Here is a 22,390-nt window from a genome sequence, read left to right as displayed (position 1 = left end):
TTTATTTCTGCTATTATTACATTGTAATATATAATGAAATAATTATACAACTCACCATAATGCAGAACCAGTGGGAGCCCTGAGCTCGTTTTCACTTCTGCTCACTTGATAGGGCTTTAATATGAGTCTGCAAGCAATTGATTTATTATGGTCTCTGTGCAGTCAAACCTCTCCGCTAATGATAATCTGTATTTGCAGCCGCTCCCCAGTGCTGGCATCACCGCCTCAGCTCCACCCCAGATCATCAGGTATTAGATTCTCATAAGGAGCTCACAACCTAGACCCCTCGTGTGTGCAGTTCACAGTAGGGTTCACGCTCCTATGAGAATCTAATGCCGCCGCTGATCTGACAGGAGGCAGAGCTCAGGCGATAATGCGAGCGATGGGGAGCGGCTGTAAATACAGATGAAGCTTTGTTTGCTCACCTGCCCACTGTTCACTTCCTGCTGTGCGGCCCGGATCCTAACAGGCCACAGATGGATACTGGTCCATGGCCCGGGGGTTGGGGACCCCTGATATACAGAATGGATAAGCAAGGTCCTACTATATAGCACAGGGAACTATATTCAATATCCTCTAATAAACCATAATGGAAAAGAAAAAATAGAAATAAAATATATACAGTCAAAGAAAAAAAAGACTAAGTACATTTGATGTTACTGATTCCTTCAATGATAAAAGTTACTTCATACACACTATTTCCCCTTCGTCTGTGCCTTCACCACTTTTTCTCCTCCCTTTAAAGCATTCGTGGCTATTTTACACAATTAGCACTTCCTAATAGTTTCTACATTCTCTAGTTGTCTTCTCTATCCGTGCCTTGCCTTCTCAAATGATACTGTAAACTTCTGGAAATAGAGATCATTCCTTGTACTTTGTAACTTTCCTCACACATGGCTGAACAGCAATAACAAAGTGCAAGAATTTAATATATGACATATAATCAATTCTCAGACGCTTTCTTTTTCAGTAAAGTCTTTTCCCAATCAATCCTAGACGCCCAACCTCTCAGCACTCACATTCATACCACTATCTCTGGACACCTGAGACCATGACCTATCACATAGTCAGTTCTTTGTGTTTTGCATGTTCAATTGCCCTTCCTCCCCAAGGAGGTGGGATGAAATTTCCAGTCTTTGTTACAATACCCCACATTACCTAGTTTCCGCACTCTCATCAGATGGACCCTTCTGTAGGCACTGCTTCCTGTCCCCATTTGCCACCTCCATCTCCCCCGACCAGCCATGGATGCAGCCATGTGACAGAAGAGAGCTCTGTAAGGGTAGAGTCTCATAAAACCCTATAAAGTTTCATCTCCCTACTGACAAATAACTCTGATAAATCAACGCACACACAAATTTCCACAAAAGGGATTATAGTAGGTATGTATTTTATTCTAATGTTGCTCGAATAAGAACAAAATAAAAATAAACACGAAGATGTCTTGGTGGATCAGTCCCGGGGTTTCTCTAAGTCTGTGCTCTTTCTCTTTTGCTTGCATAGCTCTTTGATGGTATCTACCTCTGCAGGAGTGAACTTGGGGGTTAGCATCACAGCGTCATAATCAAATTCTTCATCAAGTGAGAAGGGCCGAACTTCACCTCCGACTATCTATAAAAGGTAACAAAGGAGGAAAATAACATATAATCATTGTAAATGAAGATAAAGTTGAAAACATAAACTCTCTATTAATATTTAATTAAACTTTTTTTAGAGTTCAGCACTCTGAGCTGATTAAGCTGTTTTTAAGTAAAGGAATAAATTCAATTATTCAATTTGACCTAATTTAAGCCTCTTAATATGCCCCATTTGTACCATCCTGCATCTGAATGAATATCATTAACTAATTCTGCCCACGGCAAGAAGAATCAGAAAGTCTCTCTTGCACACATTCATTACATTTTTACCATTTGTAGTGTTAGGGCTACAGGCATATGGAAAAACTAAGAGTTATATTCAAATGTGAGAAAATATACCTTAAGATTTTGGTCAACCTTAAGGACACTTTTACCATTTACTAAAAAAGACCTGTAGCAATAAAACATCATTTTCAAAGATAAAAATACTCTCTGCTTAATATACTTACTTCTTCAGATAATACTTGGGCCAATAGCAGCAGGAATTAAAACACATAGTAGCACCCTAAATTAAAAAGTCCAGGATCCTTTCTTCCTACCAAGAATTTTTTAAATATTACAGAATTTATCTGCAACTCAGAGTAGCTGCAAAGAGATGTAATAATTTTGTATCTACTTATTCATAATCTGTCAATTTTAAAGACTTCCTAAAGGAAGGTAGATTAAAAAAAGCATATTTTCCAATAAACAAAAGAGATTTAATGCCTTAAATCTCACTGTATCACCCCTTAAAAGGCCTCTCCAAAAGCAAATGGTGTGTGATACAGTGAAATCACCCAGCACCTCTGTGTCGCTCTCTATTATGTATGGTGATGCTGAAATAACTGAAAAGGATGGCTTATGCAAGAATGAAAAAAATGCCCTGAAGCTATAATCAGATTTCAATAGTCTTGCATGGAAAATGGTCTCATTTAGTGGCTTTTGCAATGTTCTTGAAAATGGAGCATCTAGCTCAGCAACTGTGTACTGTTACCAAAGGTGCAAAAAAACAAAACAAAACACCCCAAAACATGAAAAGTAGATATCTCCTATCTGTTTAGCAAGCTGCATCTTGTAGTTGGGTGTGCAGTGCTAATAGCAAACACCCAGCCATCTATCATCCTTTCTCGGCAAAACCAGCACGAGAACAAATTTCAGAGACTTGCTCACTTCCTCTTTGTTAGAAAGTGTCTGTGTGCTTTCCTGACAAAGGTAATGATGGGAGCTGCCACTGAGTGAGTCCCCACCACGCGCCAGCCCCAGTACTAGGAACCGTGCAGGCATTAGCAGTAATCTTCAAACAACCCATCTTACAAAGCTCTGAAAGGTTAAGTAACTTGCCAAGGCTACACAGTTAGTAAGGAAGAGAAGCAAGATTTGAATCCCAGGCGACCTGTAGATAAAGCTTCACCTTCGCAACAAAAAACACCAGTAAAGATCGACCTTGAAGTTTTCACTAAGCCAAGTCATAGCTCTTTGGGAGAAAAGATATTTTCTAAACAAGCTAAAAAATTCTCACAGCCTATCATAAAAAAATGCACTCAAAAAAAAAAAAGAAAAAAAAATGCACTCGAGGATCCACATAATACCATGACTATCTTTAAAAGAGCAGCTGTACCCTGGAAGCAACTCAGTCTGCCGAGTGGCTAATCTGTCCATTTAGGTCACTTTCTGAAAATTAAATTTATTGTCACCACAAAGTGACAGTGGGGATAATATGGCTAAGACCAGCTCAAATGAAGAAACACAGACACAAGGACACAGTATGCTCATTTCCTGAATAGAAGCATCCTCGCCGTCCCTAACTCTATCCAGCAGTAAGCGCTGAGGTTTGCAGGCCTGGTCCTGGCAGAAGACGAGAAAGAGCCCCCTCTCTGCCAGTGCTTCGGTCTGAAGGGATTCTTACTGCCCATGGACACCTGGTTGAAGACCTGCCATCCACATGTCCACCAAGTTTCAGGCTGCCCATTGCACTAGGACTTTGAACCCTATCCTGAGGTCTCTAAAACCTGCCTAGACCTTACTAGCCACTCTCACTAGATGCAGTCACTTTGCCTTCACCCAGCTCCCTCTGAGGCTGGAAAGCAGGTTCAAATTAGACAAATCCCTTTGCTGAGCTAAAATCCCAGCGAGACCATCATACCATCCTACCCGCTCCCTCACCCAGCCCGAGCAACGCTCACATGCCCACCTCCCTGCCCTCTACGTGTTCACTCTGTAAACACTCACTGAGTGCTTAATGTGAATTAGATACCGGGAACACAAGGATGAAAAGAAGCAAAATCTGTGCCCACGAGGTTTCATAACTTCAGGGAGAAGACGGAAGTAAATGAGTGATTTCATTATCATGCTCCATGCTCCCCAACAGAGGGATGCAAAAAGGGCTAAAGGAGCACAGAGGGTAAAGTGCTGAAGCTTAACTTAGCCTCAGCTGAGTATGGCCACTCTCCAGAAAATCCTACCCACCTCCCCACTCATCACCCCACTCAGGACCCACCTTTTATCAGCAACGCAGACAGACTAAGGCTTGTATGTTGAACTTCCAGACTCTCTGACGAGGGCTGACTCCTGTGACCAAGTTAGTCCTTTCTCCCAGATAGGGTCCAACCCACCACCTTCTTACTCCTCTCCCTTCCCCACGGTCCCCATACACCTTTCGGCCGTAATATCCAACAGTATGGAACTAGAGATATAGAAATTTATCCTTAAGTGAAAAGTTTTTTATTTTCCTTTAAGTTCTTTTTCATACACTGAAATTTTTCTCTATTGTGGAGCATGATTTCCTTCATCAGTCATTTGTTATTAACCGAAACAGCAACAAGAAATGTTTCTAGCTAGCCAATAAACATATGAGGCCAACACAATAATTATTCATTTATAATACACTTAAAAATATAAAAATATACTTATAAATGTCTTCACTTAGAAACTGAGTTATTAACAGCAGCTATCATTGTTAGATTAATTCCTTAGGCAATCAGTTAAATGCTGAAATATAAAAGCAAGAAACGAAGAATAATAATAATTTCATATCTGCAATGCCAAAATATGATACTCAAGACCTTTTAAAACATTTTGGGGGTATCACTGTCTCTCTATACTGCAAGGTGGCCAGTACATCTCTGGATCAAAATGTCAGAGGAATAGTCTCCTGCAATCATTCAGATATATTCCATTCTTTCCACAAAAGTTTATTAAAATCTAGGCACTGTGTAGGTGCTGAGGATACAAAGATGCAGACTTGTATGAAATCACAGAGAAATGAGATAGACACATCAACAGATCATTGTAGTAAAATGTAGTAAGTACACATGGCATAGTTAGAAGGTGACAGGAACAGAGAAGGAACACCTAACCCAGTCCAGGTTGGAAGGCACTGGGAAGGATTCAGAGGAGGCTTTCTGGAAGAGGTGCTGTCTAAGCAGAATCTTCAAGGGTAATATTATTTAACAAGGTTGAGGGAAGACGAGCTTTGCAGACAAAAGCAGGTCTCATGAACAGGCCAAGTCAGAAACACACAAATTTCACATATGTGTATCTGCAAGTAGTTCAGTGTTGTCAGAGCAGAAAATGTCAGGTAGAGAGTGGCAAGAGACGAAGATGGTGCCAGATCATGGCAGGTCTTATATGCTACTTTTCCCAGAGATGATGAAAAGTTGCTGAAGGATTTTTTGAAAGCAGGTAGATACTTGGTATCTGTGCATTTCGAATAAATTCCTTCCTTCATTCAAATGTTAACTGAGCACCTACAATGAGACACAGGCGTGCAGAGAACAGGAGGAGACCCCGCCCTCTTGGAGGGTACATCAAGAAAGATCACTCTGAAGGCTGAACAGAGGGTAGATTGGGAGTCAGGAGACTAGTCAGGAGCCTGCTGAAGCAGTCCAGACAAGGTAATGAGAACAGGGCATTGAGAGCAGATATTTTAAAATATTAGAAAGTGAAATTAACAGCACTTGATGACTGATTTGGATATGGAAGGGAAGCTCAGTTTTTAACATGTTGATTTGAATGTACCTCAAGGAATCCAGATAGAATTGTCAACAGGCAATTGAACCCACAAACCTGAAGCTCGGCAAAAGGTCGGAAGCTGGAGATACAGATTTGGAGACATAAGCACAAAAGCTAGTAACCTATAGATGAAAACAGATCCAAGTATGCAAGTGGGAAGAGCTGTAGGTTTAGCATGGAACCCAGAGGAATACCAACTCCTAAGGGAAGCATGGAGGGAAAACCCCCAAAGGAGGCAGGGAAAGAACACTCAGAGAAATACACAAAGAATCTGAGAAGAGCTGGGAAGAGAGAACCAGTGGACCATGAGTGTCAGGGAAAATCAATGGTAAAAAACACAGTAGACAGTCCCATTAAAATAAAGGCTGAAAATTGTCCATTGGGATGATTGGCAATGATAAAGTACCTTTATTCTGAATATGTCCAGGCAGGTGATTAGACCAAGGGCATTTTGCAATGAACTGAATGAGGAGTGAGGGGAAAGGAAGCAGAGTCAACTAGAGGAGTCGAGTCTGTTGGTTTCTGAAGTCTGTATGAAAAGGGAGAAAAAAGACTAGACAATAGCCAAGGGGGGTCCGAGGTAAAGGGAAGGTTGTTTTTTCTTTAGTTTTCTTTCATTTCGTTAAGGATGGGAGAGACTTAAACATGTTTACACGTTGAGGGCAATGAACCAATAGAGAAGGAAAGAGACAAGGACCCTAACCATCTTATTATACCAGAAAATCACTCCCTGTAGCGAGGGAAGTTTCCTGATTATTTGTTCATTCAATACTTATTGCATGTCTCCTATACGCAAAGCACTGAATTCGGCACTAGTTCCGACTTTTTTGCATTTTAATTAAATAACCTTATAGAGACACACACGAGTGAACGTAGGGTCTTCTAAGACAAGGGGCATATATGTAATTCAAAGTGAACCCTGATGTACACTGCAGTTCAGAACACATCACTGTGATCTTCAAAATGACAGCTTTTCAAATACTGTAAAGCTGCAGTTCTATTTATGCATTTCAGCTGTTGGCTACTGTGGCGTACTTTGGGAATTCTCTTCTTACAAGTTAGGTTCATTTTGAGGTTCTAAGATACAAGGCTCCAAGTTTTTTAGATTGCAAACTGAACTTCTGACTTATTTCAAAGAGCAGAATTCGTGCAATGGAACACCAAATCCCCTGCGACGAAACAGAAAACAACTGTGAATTAAGTTATTAACTTGTTATTTTTGCCTAAGGAGCTGAGAGAAACACGTGGATTTCAGGCGTCTAATTTCAAATCTAATTGAAATCTTTTTGTAGCCTCTGAGGGAACAGAATTTGTACACTATTAGAAAATTGCTAGTTTTCTTAAAATTGCTCACGTGATTTATTCTAAGAGGGACACTATTACAGAAGGAATCATTTTCATTCATAGTACCACGTAGGCAAATTAAAGGAAATAGAACTAATGCTCAAATCAATAATAGCAGCATTTAGCTGTAGGTTATCTTACATAGTAATATGATAAATAAACTGTCTATACAGGTGAAAAATTTCAGAGTCCCATTTTTTTTTTTTTTTTGGCAGTATGCGGGCCTCTCACTGCTGTGGCCTCTCCCGTTGCGGAGCACAGGCTCTGGACGCGCAGGCTCAGCGGCCATGGCTCACGGGCCCAGCCGCTCCGCGGCATGTGGGATCCTCCCGGACCGGGGCACGAACCCGTGTCCCCTGCATCGGCAGGCGGACTCTCAACCACTGTGCCACCAGGGAAGCCCTAGAGTCCCATTTTGAATTGGAAAAACAGGCAATCTCCCATTAAAATACTACAAAAGTTTCTTCAATAACCTCTTCTATATTTTGGGAAGTAGGACAAGAACTCACAATTTTTCATCTTCTTAATGTGAATTCTTTTTGTTCAGTAAAGTTGTTCAAAACTTCCAAAATTCATCAAAATAGAGTAACTACGGCAAGAAGTTATTCACAAAGGGAAAGTGGAAGGCTCTTGAAAAACGGTTGACTGTAAGGAGGAAATGCACATGTATAAAAGCGCGATAAAATTAGGAAAAAAATGGGTCCAGTCCATATCAGGAAGTTACGGATTCTCATTAGGCAATTAAGAGGAAGTCAGGACATCCAGGATAAGTTTCATCTTTTGAGATTGACATCACAGAAAGCAACTACCATCTCTCACCCAAAACAGCCCGTTGCATGTGCTGGAAATTGGTGATTATGTTCTTTTACCTACATTGGGTATTTTAAAATAAGATTAATACTATTAAACCAAGGCAGAGTTGGTGTGATATTGTGACTCTAGACATTCTGAAACATTTCTCTAACAAATAGTGGTTAGAAGTTAAAATCCCACCCAAAATATTGCTCTGGATCTTTAAAGAGCAGCAAATTATTCATCTATGTCTCATTTTTGCCAACACAAAAATTGTTCATATCATTTTGATTCAAACATTGAAAACTGTTCACATTCTCTGGGAAGAAATTTATACTCCTTTTAAAGATACAACCATACACAGGGTTTTAACTGGCATTTTACTGGCTATATGATTGATTCCAGAAATCATTCTTTTTTTTTTTAACCCATCAACTAAAACCATTTTGTAACAATTTCTATAAGGTGCCACTGACCACTGAGTGGTCCAATAATTTGTATGGTCACAACTGAAGTCAAGAACATGAACAAGTCTTTAAAAGAAACTGATTCCTGCTAGAAATCACCTTGTAATTATAGTTTCTTAATATTCAGGGAAAGCAATCTATAATTCAAAAAGCACGTTGAAAAGTGGCTATCTCCGCAAGTTTATCTGGTAAACAATTTGGGGTTTAATGTAAGTCTGCAAGCATCCTAGATAGACTTCTGTGATGTCAGTGAACAAAAGTTCTATGAGAAAAGGGCAATTTAAAATTGAAATGTGTGGATTACTTCTGATTGAATGACTGCTTCCATAACATCAAGTGACAAGACTAGTACCCAAACAACTAAATAATCACGAAACACCCTAGTGTTTTTATTAGGAAGCAATAATAAAGAGCCCTTAACAACTTCCTGTGCCCGATCCCCTTTCATGCTAGAGTAATAAAGGTGATAAAGGTCACTACCCAGCACCATCAGCAGCCTTGGTTGGCACATGCTTGTTAAGTATATGTAGATGAGTTGCAAATGATGGTGAAAGATGGCTTTCAAGTTGTGCATTTGGGGGCGTTAACATGTGGCAGATTCCATTCTCCTGTGCTGGTGAAGCGCATGTCTAGATGACATTTCCCAGCCTCCCCAGTGACCGGATAGGAACATGTGACTAAGTGGTTGCCAATGGAATGTGAGCAGAGATGAAGAGCCCTGAGTCCTAAGCCTTGGGGGAACTTGCTGCCCCCACATTCTCATCCCTTGCCCCTGCAGGTAGGACAGTGACCTGACTTGGAATATGCACATGAGGACAATGTCCTGAGGTTCAGTGGAGATCCAGAGAGAAGCACCTGCTCATTTTAAAGGCTCTCTACAGACTGCTACATGAGAGAAATAAACTTCTGTCTCCTTTCAGCCACTGATTTATTGTTGGGATTGCCTACTATAGCAGCCTGGCCTTACCTTAACTAATGCAAAATGTTTTTAGGACCTTGGAAACAATAATAAAAAGAAAAGTGGCCAGTGCAGACTAAAAGAGATAAGAAAACTTTCCATCCTTTCTCTTGCGGAGTCCCCAAGTAGCACTGTCCCTGTAGCATGGCGAACATCATGACACAAACATAGTTTCCACGTAAAAACAAAATTGCTCTCTCTGTGTGTTTAAAAGGGATTATACACATTAGAGAGAGATGGCAGTGAGAGGGACCCAATTAAGCAACCTGAACTGTAAATCTTCCCAAATCTCAGAAAAATACAGAAGCACAAGGGTGTAGTGGCATTACTCTGAAAGGACTAGTTACAAAATCAAGGCAATTTCAAGAGGATTGAATTCCCTGTGGAGTACCTCTTCCCTTTGTTCCCCTGCTCCTTTTCCAGTGGGCCTTGGCTTCACTCCAGAGGTAAGAGGCTGGGCCACGGAAGGAATGTAAGAAGGAACACTCATGCTCCTGTCCTGCTCCACCTCTCCTGGAAGCAGCAGCAAATCTGTCGAATACAAAATATTTCACTTGATCCCTTCACCAAGTCCACAATTGACCTAAGTCATCTAAAAGTCTATGATAGTCAAAAAAATGAGCAAATATGCTCAAGTGAAGCAGGTCCATTTCACAATGCCTGTCCTCACTTGGGAACTTGACTCAAGGGATTCTCCTTTCTATAAAATAGAAGTCGTCAGTGCATTGGTTTTTATTTTATAGTTGCAATGTTACAATCCATCCAAAAGGTCTGGGAGAAATGTTGTTTTCGGAATAACTTGATCACGCCTCTCACCCTCAACCCAATTCTACTTCTACAGGAAAATAAGTCAAGAAGATGCTACTTTTGCCTCATTTTGCCATATTTTCCTGAGGGGGTGAAGAGAAAGAAAATGGAGTGCTGATTTCATCCTGTAACAATATGGCAATATTTCAAAAAAACATATTAAAAAACAATGATGCCAGAAGGAAGGAACTTTAACTTCCAGCAGAAAAATGAAATACTCTGTCATACTCAGAACGCATGGCCTACTTCTCAACGCATGCAAACAACAACAATGTGTTTCCGGCTTGTTTAGCACAATCACAAGAATTCAAAAGCCAATCTTGGTTTTCTGATCGATCCATTAGAAGTGGATGTGTTTCCTTATTTTTGCACGTGTGACAGAACATCGATGCATCACAAACAACTGATGACCTTCCGCAGCTTTCTCTGAAGACAAAAACAAACAGAAGCACAACAGGATCCCTCCTCCGTCTAAGTTTTCGCAGGACCAGAAGGGCTGCAACCAATAACTTGCAGCTGGCGCAAGATGCTGCTGCCTGCTATTCAATGATGATCCTAATTAAGACACTAATTAAGTTCTCAGTGGAAGTGATTAATTAACAACAGGCATGCCTTGGTTGTTGCCAAGGGCAGCATGTATGGGGAGATAACTGAGCAGGTATTGATATTCAAAAACTGAAACTTATTTGAAATACGTCTCTCACCACTACAGCTATCACCTCCACAAAAGACATGATTACAAAATTCTTAAGACTTCAGCAACAGGGAACATGGCAAACAGCCTAGAAACTGAGCACGTGGGCAGGGGGATGGTGAAGAAGGAAGTTCTACTATGATTAATTATTGAAATCATAGAATATGACCTGATTAATTAGGAGAAATAAAAACAATAATAATAGCCGGCATTTTACATGCATTAACTCTGCCAATCCTCTCAACAACTCTGTTATTTCCTCTTTTAGAGGCAATGAGCTCTAACACTGAGAGTCACCCCAGCCACCTCACTCACGGCGCCACAGCTGCAGTCTGTCTGCGGAGCCCGTGCTCCTAGTTCATGATGCCACATCATGAACTTACTTTTAAGTAAGCACTTTCACCACATATATTATTTAAAATCTATCAGATTGTACCTCCAAACTCAGGGCCAAGAAATGTCACTACGATAGCACATTAGCGTGATTAGTGAGTGTTCAGGGCATTTTACAATTTTATAACCAGAAGTAATATTTTTTAATATATATTTCTTTTTTAAATTTTCTAAAATTAACTAATTTATTTATTTTGGCTGCGTTGGGTCTTTGCTGCCGCGTGCGGGCTTTCTCTAATTGCGGGGAGTGGGGGCTACTCTTCATTGAGAGCCCGGGCTTCTCATTGTGGTGGCTTCTGTTGCGGAGCACGGGCTCTAGGCGCGTGGGCTTCAGTAACTGCAGCACGTGGGCTCAGTAGTTGTGGCGCACGGGCTTAGTTGCCCCACGGCATGTGAGATCTTCCCGGACCAGGGATCGAACCTGTGTCCCCTGAACTGGCAGGCAGATTCTTTTTTTTTTTTTTTTTTAATATTTTGGGCTGGATAATTCTTTTTTTTTTTAATTTATTTATTTATTTTTGGCTGTGTTGGGTCTTCGTTTCTGTGCGAGGGCTTTCTCTAGTTGCAGCGAGCGGGGGCCACTCTTCATCGCGGTACGCGGGCCTCTCACTATCACGGGGCAGGCAGATTCTTAACCACTGCGCCACCAGGGAAGTAATATTTTTAAATTCAATAAGGTTGGTGGAAAAACTGGCTTTCTAAAGTATTCCTTTATGAGTCCAAAGCTAACCTCCCTCACTGGTTAGGGGCCTGCCAACAAGACAGGCAAGAAGAGAAAGGTTCAAGCCTCTTAATGTGAAAACCAATATCTACCATCCCCATTGGCTGCCAGTGCAGACATCCCTTTGAGTGTGAAATCAAAATCAATTCTGCTTTCAGAGCTATTTAAAATCTGATGGACAGTACTGTGCACCAAGAGGGACAACTCTGCAATTCCTTTGCTGAAACTCTTCACATCCTTCATATGTTTGCGAAGAAGGTAGGGTTTTCAACAAAAATGGTTTATTTCATAAGAATTCCACTGCCATGGGTACAATTCTTTCAAAACAATATGACTCAGTATCCACTGCATTTCCCATTCCTGTCATTTGTTTCTCCAGTGTAAAGGTAAAATGCACAAACGCATAGCTGTTGGAGCCTAACATGACACCTTATATGTAGTCAATTCTCAGCACATACTTGCAGAAAGGAAATTAATTTCCTGCATCTCAACTTTTAAACTGAACGGCAAGTATGAAGAGTCTACCTATCCACAGGACATTGTGAATGATGCAAAATATGTATAGTCCTTTCCCTCAAAAACTAAATTTTTTTTTACAGGAGTAGGATTTTTATACATAAAATCAGACAATAGTCAACACAAAAATTGAACTGCTTTAACTCTAAATAGGACAGATTTATAAAAGAGTGAAACCAATATGCACACGAATAGTCTGATAAGACACAAGTTATAAAGAAGACACAAGTTATCTTTTAGCCATTTTATAATCACTGATGGGTTATTTAAATATTCATTCTCTCAGGGGGAAAATGATTGTATTCATTGATGATGGGGAATGGAATTTCTGAAGTTCTCTGCAAAGCTTTCCCAACTGAAATCTTATCTTTAAGACACTTCATCTGACCTTATTGTTTCTAAAACAATTAGTTTCCTTCTTAGCTAAATACCACCATCTTGACTGATGTGCTTTGTAGAGTTAAGGCACCTCTCGAATAACGAATCTTGATGTTGGATGGCAAGCCTGGTTGAAAGCATTTCAACCTCTTTCTCAACTACCTGACAAGAACGTCCAACGTTTATAAACTATGTGTTTGTGCCATTTGTCTTTCTGCATTTAGCCAATGACCAGCAAGTCAAAGGCTATAATCATGTAATTTAATACAACATTAAAAAGTAAGCCACCTACCTGACATCTGATAATCTAGACAATAATATTTAGTCTGCCTGTCATATTTATAAAAATTAACCAATCCATTCCTTTGTTGCCATGTAGAAATGGCCAAAATTTCCTGAAATTTCGGGTGTTCCTCAAGACCAAAAAGGATACAGGTAAGAAATGCCCTCAGGCCTCCTCTGCACATAGCTTCCAGCTGTGATAGTTCATATCAGGTGGTTCTTGTTCTTAAAATTTTTTGAAGACCCCAAAGAGCTTTTGTTTATGGGAGTGATATCTATCAATATTTACCATATTAGAAATTAAAATTTCAAATATTTGCTTATTGAATCATTAAAATAATACTATCATATATTAAAATAAATATTTTTATTTAAAAAACCTCTTTTCCAAAAACAAAGAAAATAGAAGAGAAGCATTGTTTTACATTGTCTGAATCTTTTAAATATCTGTCTTAAATAGAAGAACGCTGGATTCTATATTTGCTTCTGCATTGAATTTTTGGAATATGCTGTTTCAGTTGATGAAAATGAAGAAACTCTAGTCTCACACAGATATGTAGCTGGAAAGGGGAGGACTATTTTAATACTCTTTTTATATAACTGGGGATATTATTCTTTGATACACACTAGATATTGACAAATGATAAAGTTTTTAAAAATAATTTCAATGTGCAATATGAAACCCTTTCAGTAAATTTTTCATACTCTTATGTTAAAATCCATTGGTCTATCTTACATGTTGAATGGATTGCGCTCCTGTGCATGATTTTGTAACATCATATATTGGTTATTTGGAAAATGATGGTTCACTGTGTTATGCAGATCTTTCAAATGTTGACATATTTCATTATGCAATATAAAAATCACATTAGTTAACATTACCAATTTTATCAGAAAAGGCTTTAAATATTGGGAAGCTCTCAAGCTCACAGCACTGGATGTAAGTTTTCCAAAAATCCAATTTTCACTTGACCCATTGCCAATTTTATCATTGGCAATGAATACTGTCAGCTGTTGTCTTGTAGAGACGGGCTCACTTCGTTCCTTTTTGAGAACTATACTTTGTCAGTCATTCTTTCAAGTAAAAACGTTGATCCATGAAAGAAAAAACAAAACAAAACAAGTTCAGCACACCCCTCAATTGCACAAGTGTTTTTTCATGAAAAAGTGTTTTTCATTTTTTCCATGAAAAAATTTTCATGTATTTCATGTATATGTGAAATACAACTGTCGTATTTCAGTATGCAGCAGACGAGGTGTACTCAAGCCTCAAGGTTTAATAAAATTAATAATTTTTACCACTTCATCAAGGACATTTGCAATGGAAACTGGCATTTTCTTTAATTACAAATTCAGGACAGTGAAGATTACAGTGACTACTAGTATAGTTTGGTGCTTCTACCTTGATTCACACTAAGTTACTAGCATCTTTACCCATCATTGCTTTTGCAACATCAGTGCAAACGTCAACTTATTTGACCTTCAGACCTTGGGGTTTTCCAAGGAGCTCCCAGACCACATTTAATATGAGTCTGACCCTCCCACCAAGAACATTAGAAAAGCTGAATAAATGATAAAAAATCAACTACTTAAAGGCATTAGAGAGCTACCAGGGAAGTCCAGAACTTGAGGGGCCAAGATCCTGGAGAGAAGGAAAGTAGTGAAAGTGAATCTAAGAGTCTAAGCTGTTTTCCAACTTATGTCATTTACTGATTTGTAAGCAGAGGCTGAAAAACCAAGAAGTGAAGAAGAAATAGATTAAGAGGCTGAGAAGCTTAGCAGAACTACCAGCAGGTTCACAGTGCTGTGAAGATAAAAAATAGAGTTTGGGATCTCCAAGAAGGAGGGGCTGTGATTTACCTTGAAGGGCTACACCCTAGCAGTAAGCAAGAACTAGAAGTAGAGCAGCCCTCATAAAGCCTGAAACCCAGTTACCAAATCAGCTCAATCCCATATTGGATTAAGATAACCTATGACTACTCTAACGTCTAACAAAATGTCGAAGAGAAGCTTTTCTAAAACAAGATTAAGATAATCATCCAGAGCCTATGTAATATTTTATATACAATGTTCAGCATTCAAACAAAAATTACCAGGTATACAAAGACACCAGATCAAAAGGGAAAATTAATAATATAAATGGACTCACAGGACACCTCAGTTATTGGAATTATGAGACAGGAACTTTAAAATAATTGATTAATATATTCCAATAAATATATTACAAAAATGGAAAATTTTGGCAGGGAGCTAAAATCTACAAAAATAGATATTCCAGACCTCTTGAAAACTATAATAACTGAAATATTGATGGCTTTAGCATCATATTTGATACAATTCAAGAAAGTATTACTGAACTAGAACATAGATAGTAGAACATATTTGGACTGAAGAAAGAAAGGAAATAAAAAAGGATGGAAAATGCAGGAAAGAGCGTAAGTGACATGTGGGACATGGTGAAAAGTCTGGGCACAGGTAATATTTGAAGACATAAGAACTGAGAATTTCCTAACATTTACAAGAATCTACAAACCCCAAACAGAACAAATACAAAGTTAACAATGCCAGGGCATAGTGAAATTACTGACAAACAAAAACAAAGAGAAAATCATAAAAGTAGTCAAATGAGGTAAAAAACATATTACCTTCCAATGTACAACCATCAGATTGACACTTGGTTTTTCGACAGTTTTCAACAGAGGAAAAATTAACACCATAACAGAAAAGAATAACGTCTTAAAAATTCTGAAAAAAAAAAAATTACAAACCTAGAATTCTCTACCCAGCAAAAATAAGGGCAATGAAACAATAATATGATAATACTCAATTACTCCAAAATAGGCAAAAAATGAGTGAAGCACATATAACTGGCAGGACAAATAGAGAACAAAATAGTAAGATAAGAGATTTAAAGCCAAATATATCAGCAGCTACATTAAATGTAAATGGATTAAACTCACCAATTAAAAGATGAAGTTTTATTTGTATGTGTATGTGTGTGTGTGTACATGCATATGAATAAACCATATGCCACTTTCAAGAGACACATTAATGAAAACTTACTTTGAGGGAAAAAAAACTGCAAAATAAATAAAAGTGGAAATGTAAACAGAAGAAGATTACTGCCCATCCAAGGGGAAGGTCAGGAAGGTCAGGGAAGAGTTACTTCATGGGCGGAGTTGGCATTTGACGGTGATAATAAATCATATCCCTCTACTGTAAATACAGAAATAAAAGAAAAATCCATACAGGAGTCAAAAAGATGGGGATCAAAATATGAGCTTTATAACTAATAGAGCTGACTTTGAAAATAGAGCTTGTCCTGCAGTCACAATTTGCCCTCTTACTTATCAAACTTTCCTTCCAAGTCTAGACCTTGGACTATCTCACCTGACAGGGAGTCTGCACAGATGACATGAATCCAGCCAGGTATAAGGAGATCCTCTTCATATCCCTAGAGCCCTTAGAGTAGGGGCTCAGAGAGTGATACCTCCAGACATCTGTGTAGAGATAGTTCTCAGCTTCAAATGCATGTTAGAGTCACCTGGGAAGCTTTAAATACTGCCAATGCCCACGACAAACACCAGACTACTGGGGAAGGATCTCCAAAGGCAGGATCCAGGTATTGTCGTTTTTCCTTAAGCTCCTCAAGTGATTCCAATGTATCTCTCAGGTTGAAAACCACCATGTAAGGCAGACCTGGGCCCCTTTTAAAGTGTGTCTACTATAAGAAAGGTGACACAGGCACAGAAGAGAGGACATACACCTTCCAAACAGCATGAACCCAAAAGAAGAAACAAAATGTCTCATCCATACACATCAGTTTTTTTCCCTAATCTCTCCAATTAGATAATGCCTTCCTTTACCCTTGGGGAGAAATAAATAGAGGAATTATTGAAAGGGTGGAATTATCATCCCAATTCTGTTTCCTTCTCAGGAATGGAGTGGAAGCATTTGCCTTTGTGGTTGATATGGCTTTCAAGTGTGAATTTAATAGATGGATAAGTTTGCACGTTAAAAAAAAAAATTGGAGGAACAGTGATAGAGGAATATTTTGAAGCAAGGATTTTTCCCTCTCAATGATCTTTTAGTGATCTTCGAAGCAATGAAAGAATGATTTTTAACAGTCCCAAGTGGAAAGTAAATGAAATGCCTAAACTCTATGTTGGCTGAAATATGCCATCTTCTCCTAGCTCAGGACCTTTACACACACTGTTCTTATGCTGTTCCTATACTCTCTTACCCACCCCTCACCCAGTTAATAATTACTCATCCTTTAGATCCCAGGCTCTCAGCACTTTCTCTGATCCACGGACAAATTAAATTCCCCTGCCATATGCTCTCATGAGATCTAGAGCATATGTAATTATATATTTGTGATATGTCTGATTCTTCCAATAAACTATGAATTTCCAAGGACAGGAACCAGATCTGTTTTATTCTTTATTTTATTCCAGGATCCAGTCACAGTTGTTAAATATCTTTGAATAAGAGTCCAGGTCATTCATAGTCTACATAAAGCCTTAAAGTTGCAGATAAGGAAAGAATTTTTTTAAAAAAGAGGGAGAGACAGAGAAAATGATGCCTTCATTAGAACTGGGAGTACTGGAGAGATTGAAAATGAAAATCAAATAAGGTTGCCAATCTTTGAGCAGGAATCAGTTGCCCATTTTCATCCAACACAATCAACCATAGCATAAGTATACCCACTGGTCAAGAAACTTGTATAAGACAGTATAATTCTGAAAACTAGGCCTCAAAAAAGTCTCTTTGACCTTCTGCACTCATCCAGAGAACATGCTGGGCCAACTGAGGGGGTAAAAAATAAAGACGACCAGAAGATTCTTCCTACTCCAATGGCCAAAGCATAATAACTAATACCTATTCCAAACAATAATCTTTCCGGGTAACAGTCTGGAGCATGACAGTAACTAACCATCAGGTTAACTATCTTATCTCAAAGGAGGAAAAAATCGTTAATGTGACATCAAATAAACACAGGGCACCAAACTCTGTGGCCAAGGTTCCCTCCAACAACTGGTCAATAGCACGGCACTGAGTTGTCTGCTTGGAAAAACTGTCTCCACCTGGGCTGCCAAAACAATAAGCCAAATACCAGGACAGAAACAAGCGCCTGAATCTTGGAAAATATTTATGAAAATGAAAAAGGTGAACAAATAAAGTCAGTGGTAGAAAAACAATACGCAACTCACTTCCTTGTTGCCCCAAGCAAATCTGTTGCTTAAACAATAACAACAGAATCTAATCAGTAAACCCCTCAGCTGCCAAAATTATACAAGCAACTTGCCTGTTTAAAATGTCACGTTTCCCATCTGATATAAATATTCGCCTTCTGCTCCCATTCCTTAAGTGTCATACAAATCAGACACAATGTAAAATTCACCCTGGCACAACTATTTCTTTTTTCTTTCCTTTCAAATGACCCAGATTGTGCATTATGAAAATTGTAAAGCTTGGTGGTCTTTTTGGTAATTGGAATAGATCACTGAAGCCTAGGTTGCTTTTTAGCCTTGGCTTTTCACATTATTTTACACCTGGGAAGGTCCTGACTAGCTCATCCAAGTCCACTGAGACTTGGTTCAGCCTCAGTAAGCTTTTATACACACAAATGCAAAACTACCTGTTATCTCATTTCCAGAAAAATCATACTAGTGAGACATTTCTTTGCAATTTTTTAAACAACAGAAACAGATCTGGAAAAAAAAAAAAAAAAAAAAACAACTTAAAAGATGGTTAAAGAGGGACTTCCCTGGTGGTACAGTGGTTGAGAATTCATCTGCCAACGCAGAGGACACAGGTTTGATCCCTGGTCAGGGAAGATCGCACATGCTGCAGAGCAACTAAGCCTGTGTGCCACAACTACTGAGCCTGCGCTCTAGAGCCCATGAGCCGCAACTACTGAGCCTATACTCTAGAGCCCATGAGCTACAACTACTGAGCCTGCCCGCCGCAACTACTGAAGTCTGTGTGCTCTCGGGCCTGGGTGCCACAACTACTGAGCCTGCGTGCTGCAACTACTGGAGCCTGCACACCTAGAGCCCGTGCTGCACAACAAGGGAAGCCACCGCAATGAGAAGCACATGCACCACAGCGAAGAGTAGCCCCCCGCACACCTCAACTAGAGAAAGGCCCAACGCAGCCAAAAAAAAAAAAAAAAAGTTTAAAGAAAACAATGTGAAAATAATGGAAAAGGTAAGAAGACTAATTTAAAATATTGATACAACCAAAATCAAATTCGCTGGCTATGCAGGATTATGTCAGTATACAGACCTTCTCATTACCGGCAGAAAGCAAGAAGTTTAAACCATCACAAAAATGTTCAACCTGTGCACTTTTGTGCCCTCCTATGAAATTAATTTTATGTTGCAAAGGTATACGTGCAGACTCCAAGTATCACCCACAGATGAACCATATCAGAATCCCCTGGGGTAGTGGTTCAAGATGCAGATCACTAGATGCCACAAAAGACCTTCTGAATTAGACTCTTTCTTAGGAACAGGACCCAGGAATCTGTTCCCTTTCCCCAAATCACCCAAAACCCAGAAACAGTGGGCTTGCTCCACAAATTTGGCTTCCTCATAAATCCTCAGCAATCCCTTCTAATCCAATCAGAGCCTCTAAACTGCTCTAATAAAGAAATTCAGAGCTGCCTAAGGCATTAAAGTTAAGAGAACCTCTGTGATTCTGTTAGATCTCTGATCTCCCTTGAACCAAGCAAGTACGGAAAAAAATCTGCGAAGTCTACTGGTTAATAGAGTGCTTGAGTAACAGTGCCTTCAATAGAGTAGTGTGATGTTTGGAAGCAGAATAAAAATGTTAATTGCTTCCAATTACCAAAGCCTCTCAAATTCAGGCAGAGAAGCCAAAGCAGAGGCTCATACAGTCAGTTCACAGACAGTGGCCATCCCCCAAGCAACTACACCCTGCACTTTAACTCCTGTGTGATTATAAAGAAGCCGCCTTCCCCAACAATAATGACCATAGTCGCTGTTGATGACCACCTAAGGACTGTAAACACAATCAAACACCAACAACCAAAACCCCATGGAAACTGCCCCTTCCCTAACATTCAACTAATTTTGAGATATTCTTACATATTAAATTAGGAATGAGAGTTTTCAAAACAAGTAACTCAAATTTTGAACATATTTCAAAGCCCCTTTGAGCAACAAAGGATACCTAGTCTTACACAGAAACATTAACCAAGAAAGGAAAAGGCCTCATCTACATAAACCTCAGAGAAAGCCCCAGAAAAAACATTCACACTATATCTTTAGTTTTAATTGTTTGGTTTACATATTAATAAATATTTATAAAAGCAAAGATTTTGATTTTATTTTTTTATTTTATGATCAATTCTCATAATTTTTATGATTTTTATGATCAACTGATATTTTAAGTAGCACTCAAAAATAATCTCAATTTACAACATGGTGCTTCTAAGAAATAAGGGTTTGACTTAAATGACTCTGAGACAATTATCCAAAAATCAATCACATGGTAAATGGGGGTGGGGGGTGGGAGGAAGAATACCTTTCCTTCATTTAAGACCAAAGACATTACAACCTTCAACAAGTTTTGTATGACCTTTCAGCTGAAATCTTTATTATCAAAAAAGAAACTGCAGGACTCCAGTTTTTCCTATCTCAGGGAAAGCAGAGGTAAGGATTGCCCCCCAAAAAAAGAAGGAAAGAAAAGAAAAGCTGTCTAAAGTCTTATTTGTAGAGAAAAAGGTCAAGCAGTGGTAGAAAGGAAACAGAAAGCATATTCTTACTCATTTGGGGCTTAATCTCTTCATCCAAGTCCAAATCTTCTAAATCAAGGAAGTTGTCTACCTAGAAAAGGATTAACATCATCTTTATACAAATTAGACCTAGAGAAAAATATGCAATTAAGAATCAGTGAATCCACTTCCACAACACTCAAGTGAGCAAATGAATCTCCTTTTCTCATTAACTTTTGAGTCCCAGATAGAGATCTTTGTGTTCACTGTGCTTTCCCAGAGACATCTGAAAGAAGCACTAAATCTGGAAGTTGGCCGGGATTTCACAGGCACCACAGTAAGATCTCTATACTGAAAGGGAAAAAACAGTCTGGGAAGTTTTTGAAAAGTTTTTGTTCCTGATTCTATCCCAGAATATATACCACCATCAAGACAGTCTGAAACAATGTTTCTATTTTTTGGTTTTGTTTTATTGCTTTTGCTCCTCAAGCAAATGATGGTGGTGGGTCTGGCTATTCTCACAACAGTGTGCTTTAAACTCCAAAGAGAGAGTAGAAACTAAAGAAAGCAGGGGAGAAGGTTCATTCAAGACAAAATCATCCTGCCCCAGGTAATCACAAGAGAGGTGAACAGAGCAAAAAATCAAGTGTTCTCTCTTTTGAGCGAATAAAACTGAAAATTACTTCAAAGGTAAAAAGCAGAGCAAATGACCTTTACAAACAGTAGCAGCATTTCAATGTTGCTTTCCACTGCAAGCTGACAACGAGACATTTTAGATTAACAAAATGGTAGCACTTCAGACATGAAGCAATTCATCTCAGGTGAATATCAAAGAGTGTCAATAAACAAATGATTTCACCACTGGCACCCGAAGGCAGATCTAGTAAAGGCATGATGTCAAAATGCCTTTTATGCTTATGACCTAAAACATGTACATAACAAAATACCATAAAATTATAAATTTAGATCTCATCATTGGAATTCAAAACACAGCCTGGGTCTTTCTTCCCCACTCTCTACCTGCCAGACCATGGCTTGTAGCTTCCATACTTGGAAGTACATAACTACAGTTATTTTTTGACTTCCAAGGCACAGCAAAAATTTATGTTCCATATGATGGTTTCAGTACTAAAACTTGAGAATCTGTTATATTGTCAGGACGAGAGTCACGTTTCTCTATTGAAGCACCCCTTCCATTTGTAAAGCTTTGAGGAAAAAAGATCCAGAACCCAGGCCACCAAGGATAGTTTAAGATAATCAAACACCACTTTTTTTTTTAAAGCATATAGACAAAATCTGCTGAATTCTCCAAATTTGTATGACAGACAGCAAATGAGTCCTGTGAGGTTCTTATGCTCTTTCTGGGTTTTGGCCATGGAATAAAATCGAATCATGCCTTACCTTCACCTTTCCTGCCCGATTCAGATCACCCTGAAAGGAACTGCCAACTTTTTGGCCTTCATCCATCACTATCTGGAAAAACAAACAAACAAACAAACAACATTGAGGACATATTGATGGGAAGATGAAACAAGTGAAAATAAAGGAGCTGATGTTGTAGCCCTTCAGGCACTAAAATTCCCTTTCCGCTTTCTGTTAATTAGCTACGCGTGACAAACCATGACACCTTAGTGACAGCAGATTCACTAAGTCGTAGCAGCCATCAG

At 39.0% G+C, this 22,390-nt stretch overlaps 1 protein-coding gene across 4 annotated transcripts in view; it reads right to left on the bottom strand.

Moving 5' to 3' along the window:
* Positions 1 to 445: 445 nt before the first annotated feature.
* The window catches only part of IFTAP (intraflagellar transport associated protein), a 60,473-nt gene continuing 38,528 nt past the window's right edge, over positions 446 to 22,390 (bottom strand). For all 4 annotated transcript variants that reach the window (XM_082660383.1, XM_082660386.1, XM_082660385.1 and 1 more), the window contains 4 exons: positions 22,125 to 22,196; positions 20,775 to 20,835; positions 9,580 to 9,719; positions 446 to 1,611 (listed from right to left, as the gene is read on the bottom strand). In XM_082660383.1, coding sequence (XP_082516509.1) covers positions 1,453 to 1,611; positions 9,580 to 9,719; positions 20,775 to 20,835; positions 22,125 to 22,196 — 432 coding nt within the window. In that variant the 3' untranslated portion in view covers positions 446 to 1,452. The remainder of the gene's footprint in view (positions 1,612 to 9,579; positions 9,720 to 20,774; positions 20,836 to 22,124; positions 22,197 to 22,390) is intronic.

This window comes from Grampus griseus (assembly GCF_964374135.1).
Source record: "Grampus griseus genome assembly, chromosome: 8".
Lineage (NCBI taxonomy): Eukaryota > Metazoa > Chordata > Mammalia > Artiodactyla > Delphinidae > Grampus > Grampus griseus.
This window is presented reverse-complemented; position numbering and strand designations above follow the sequence as displayed.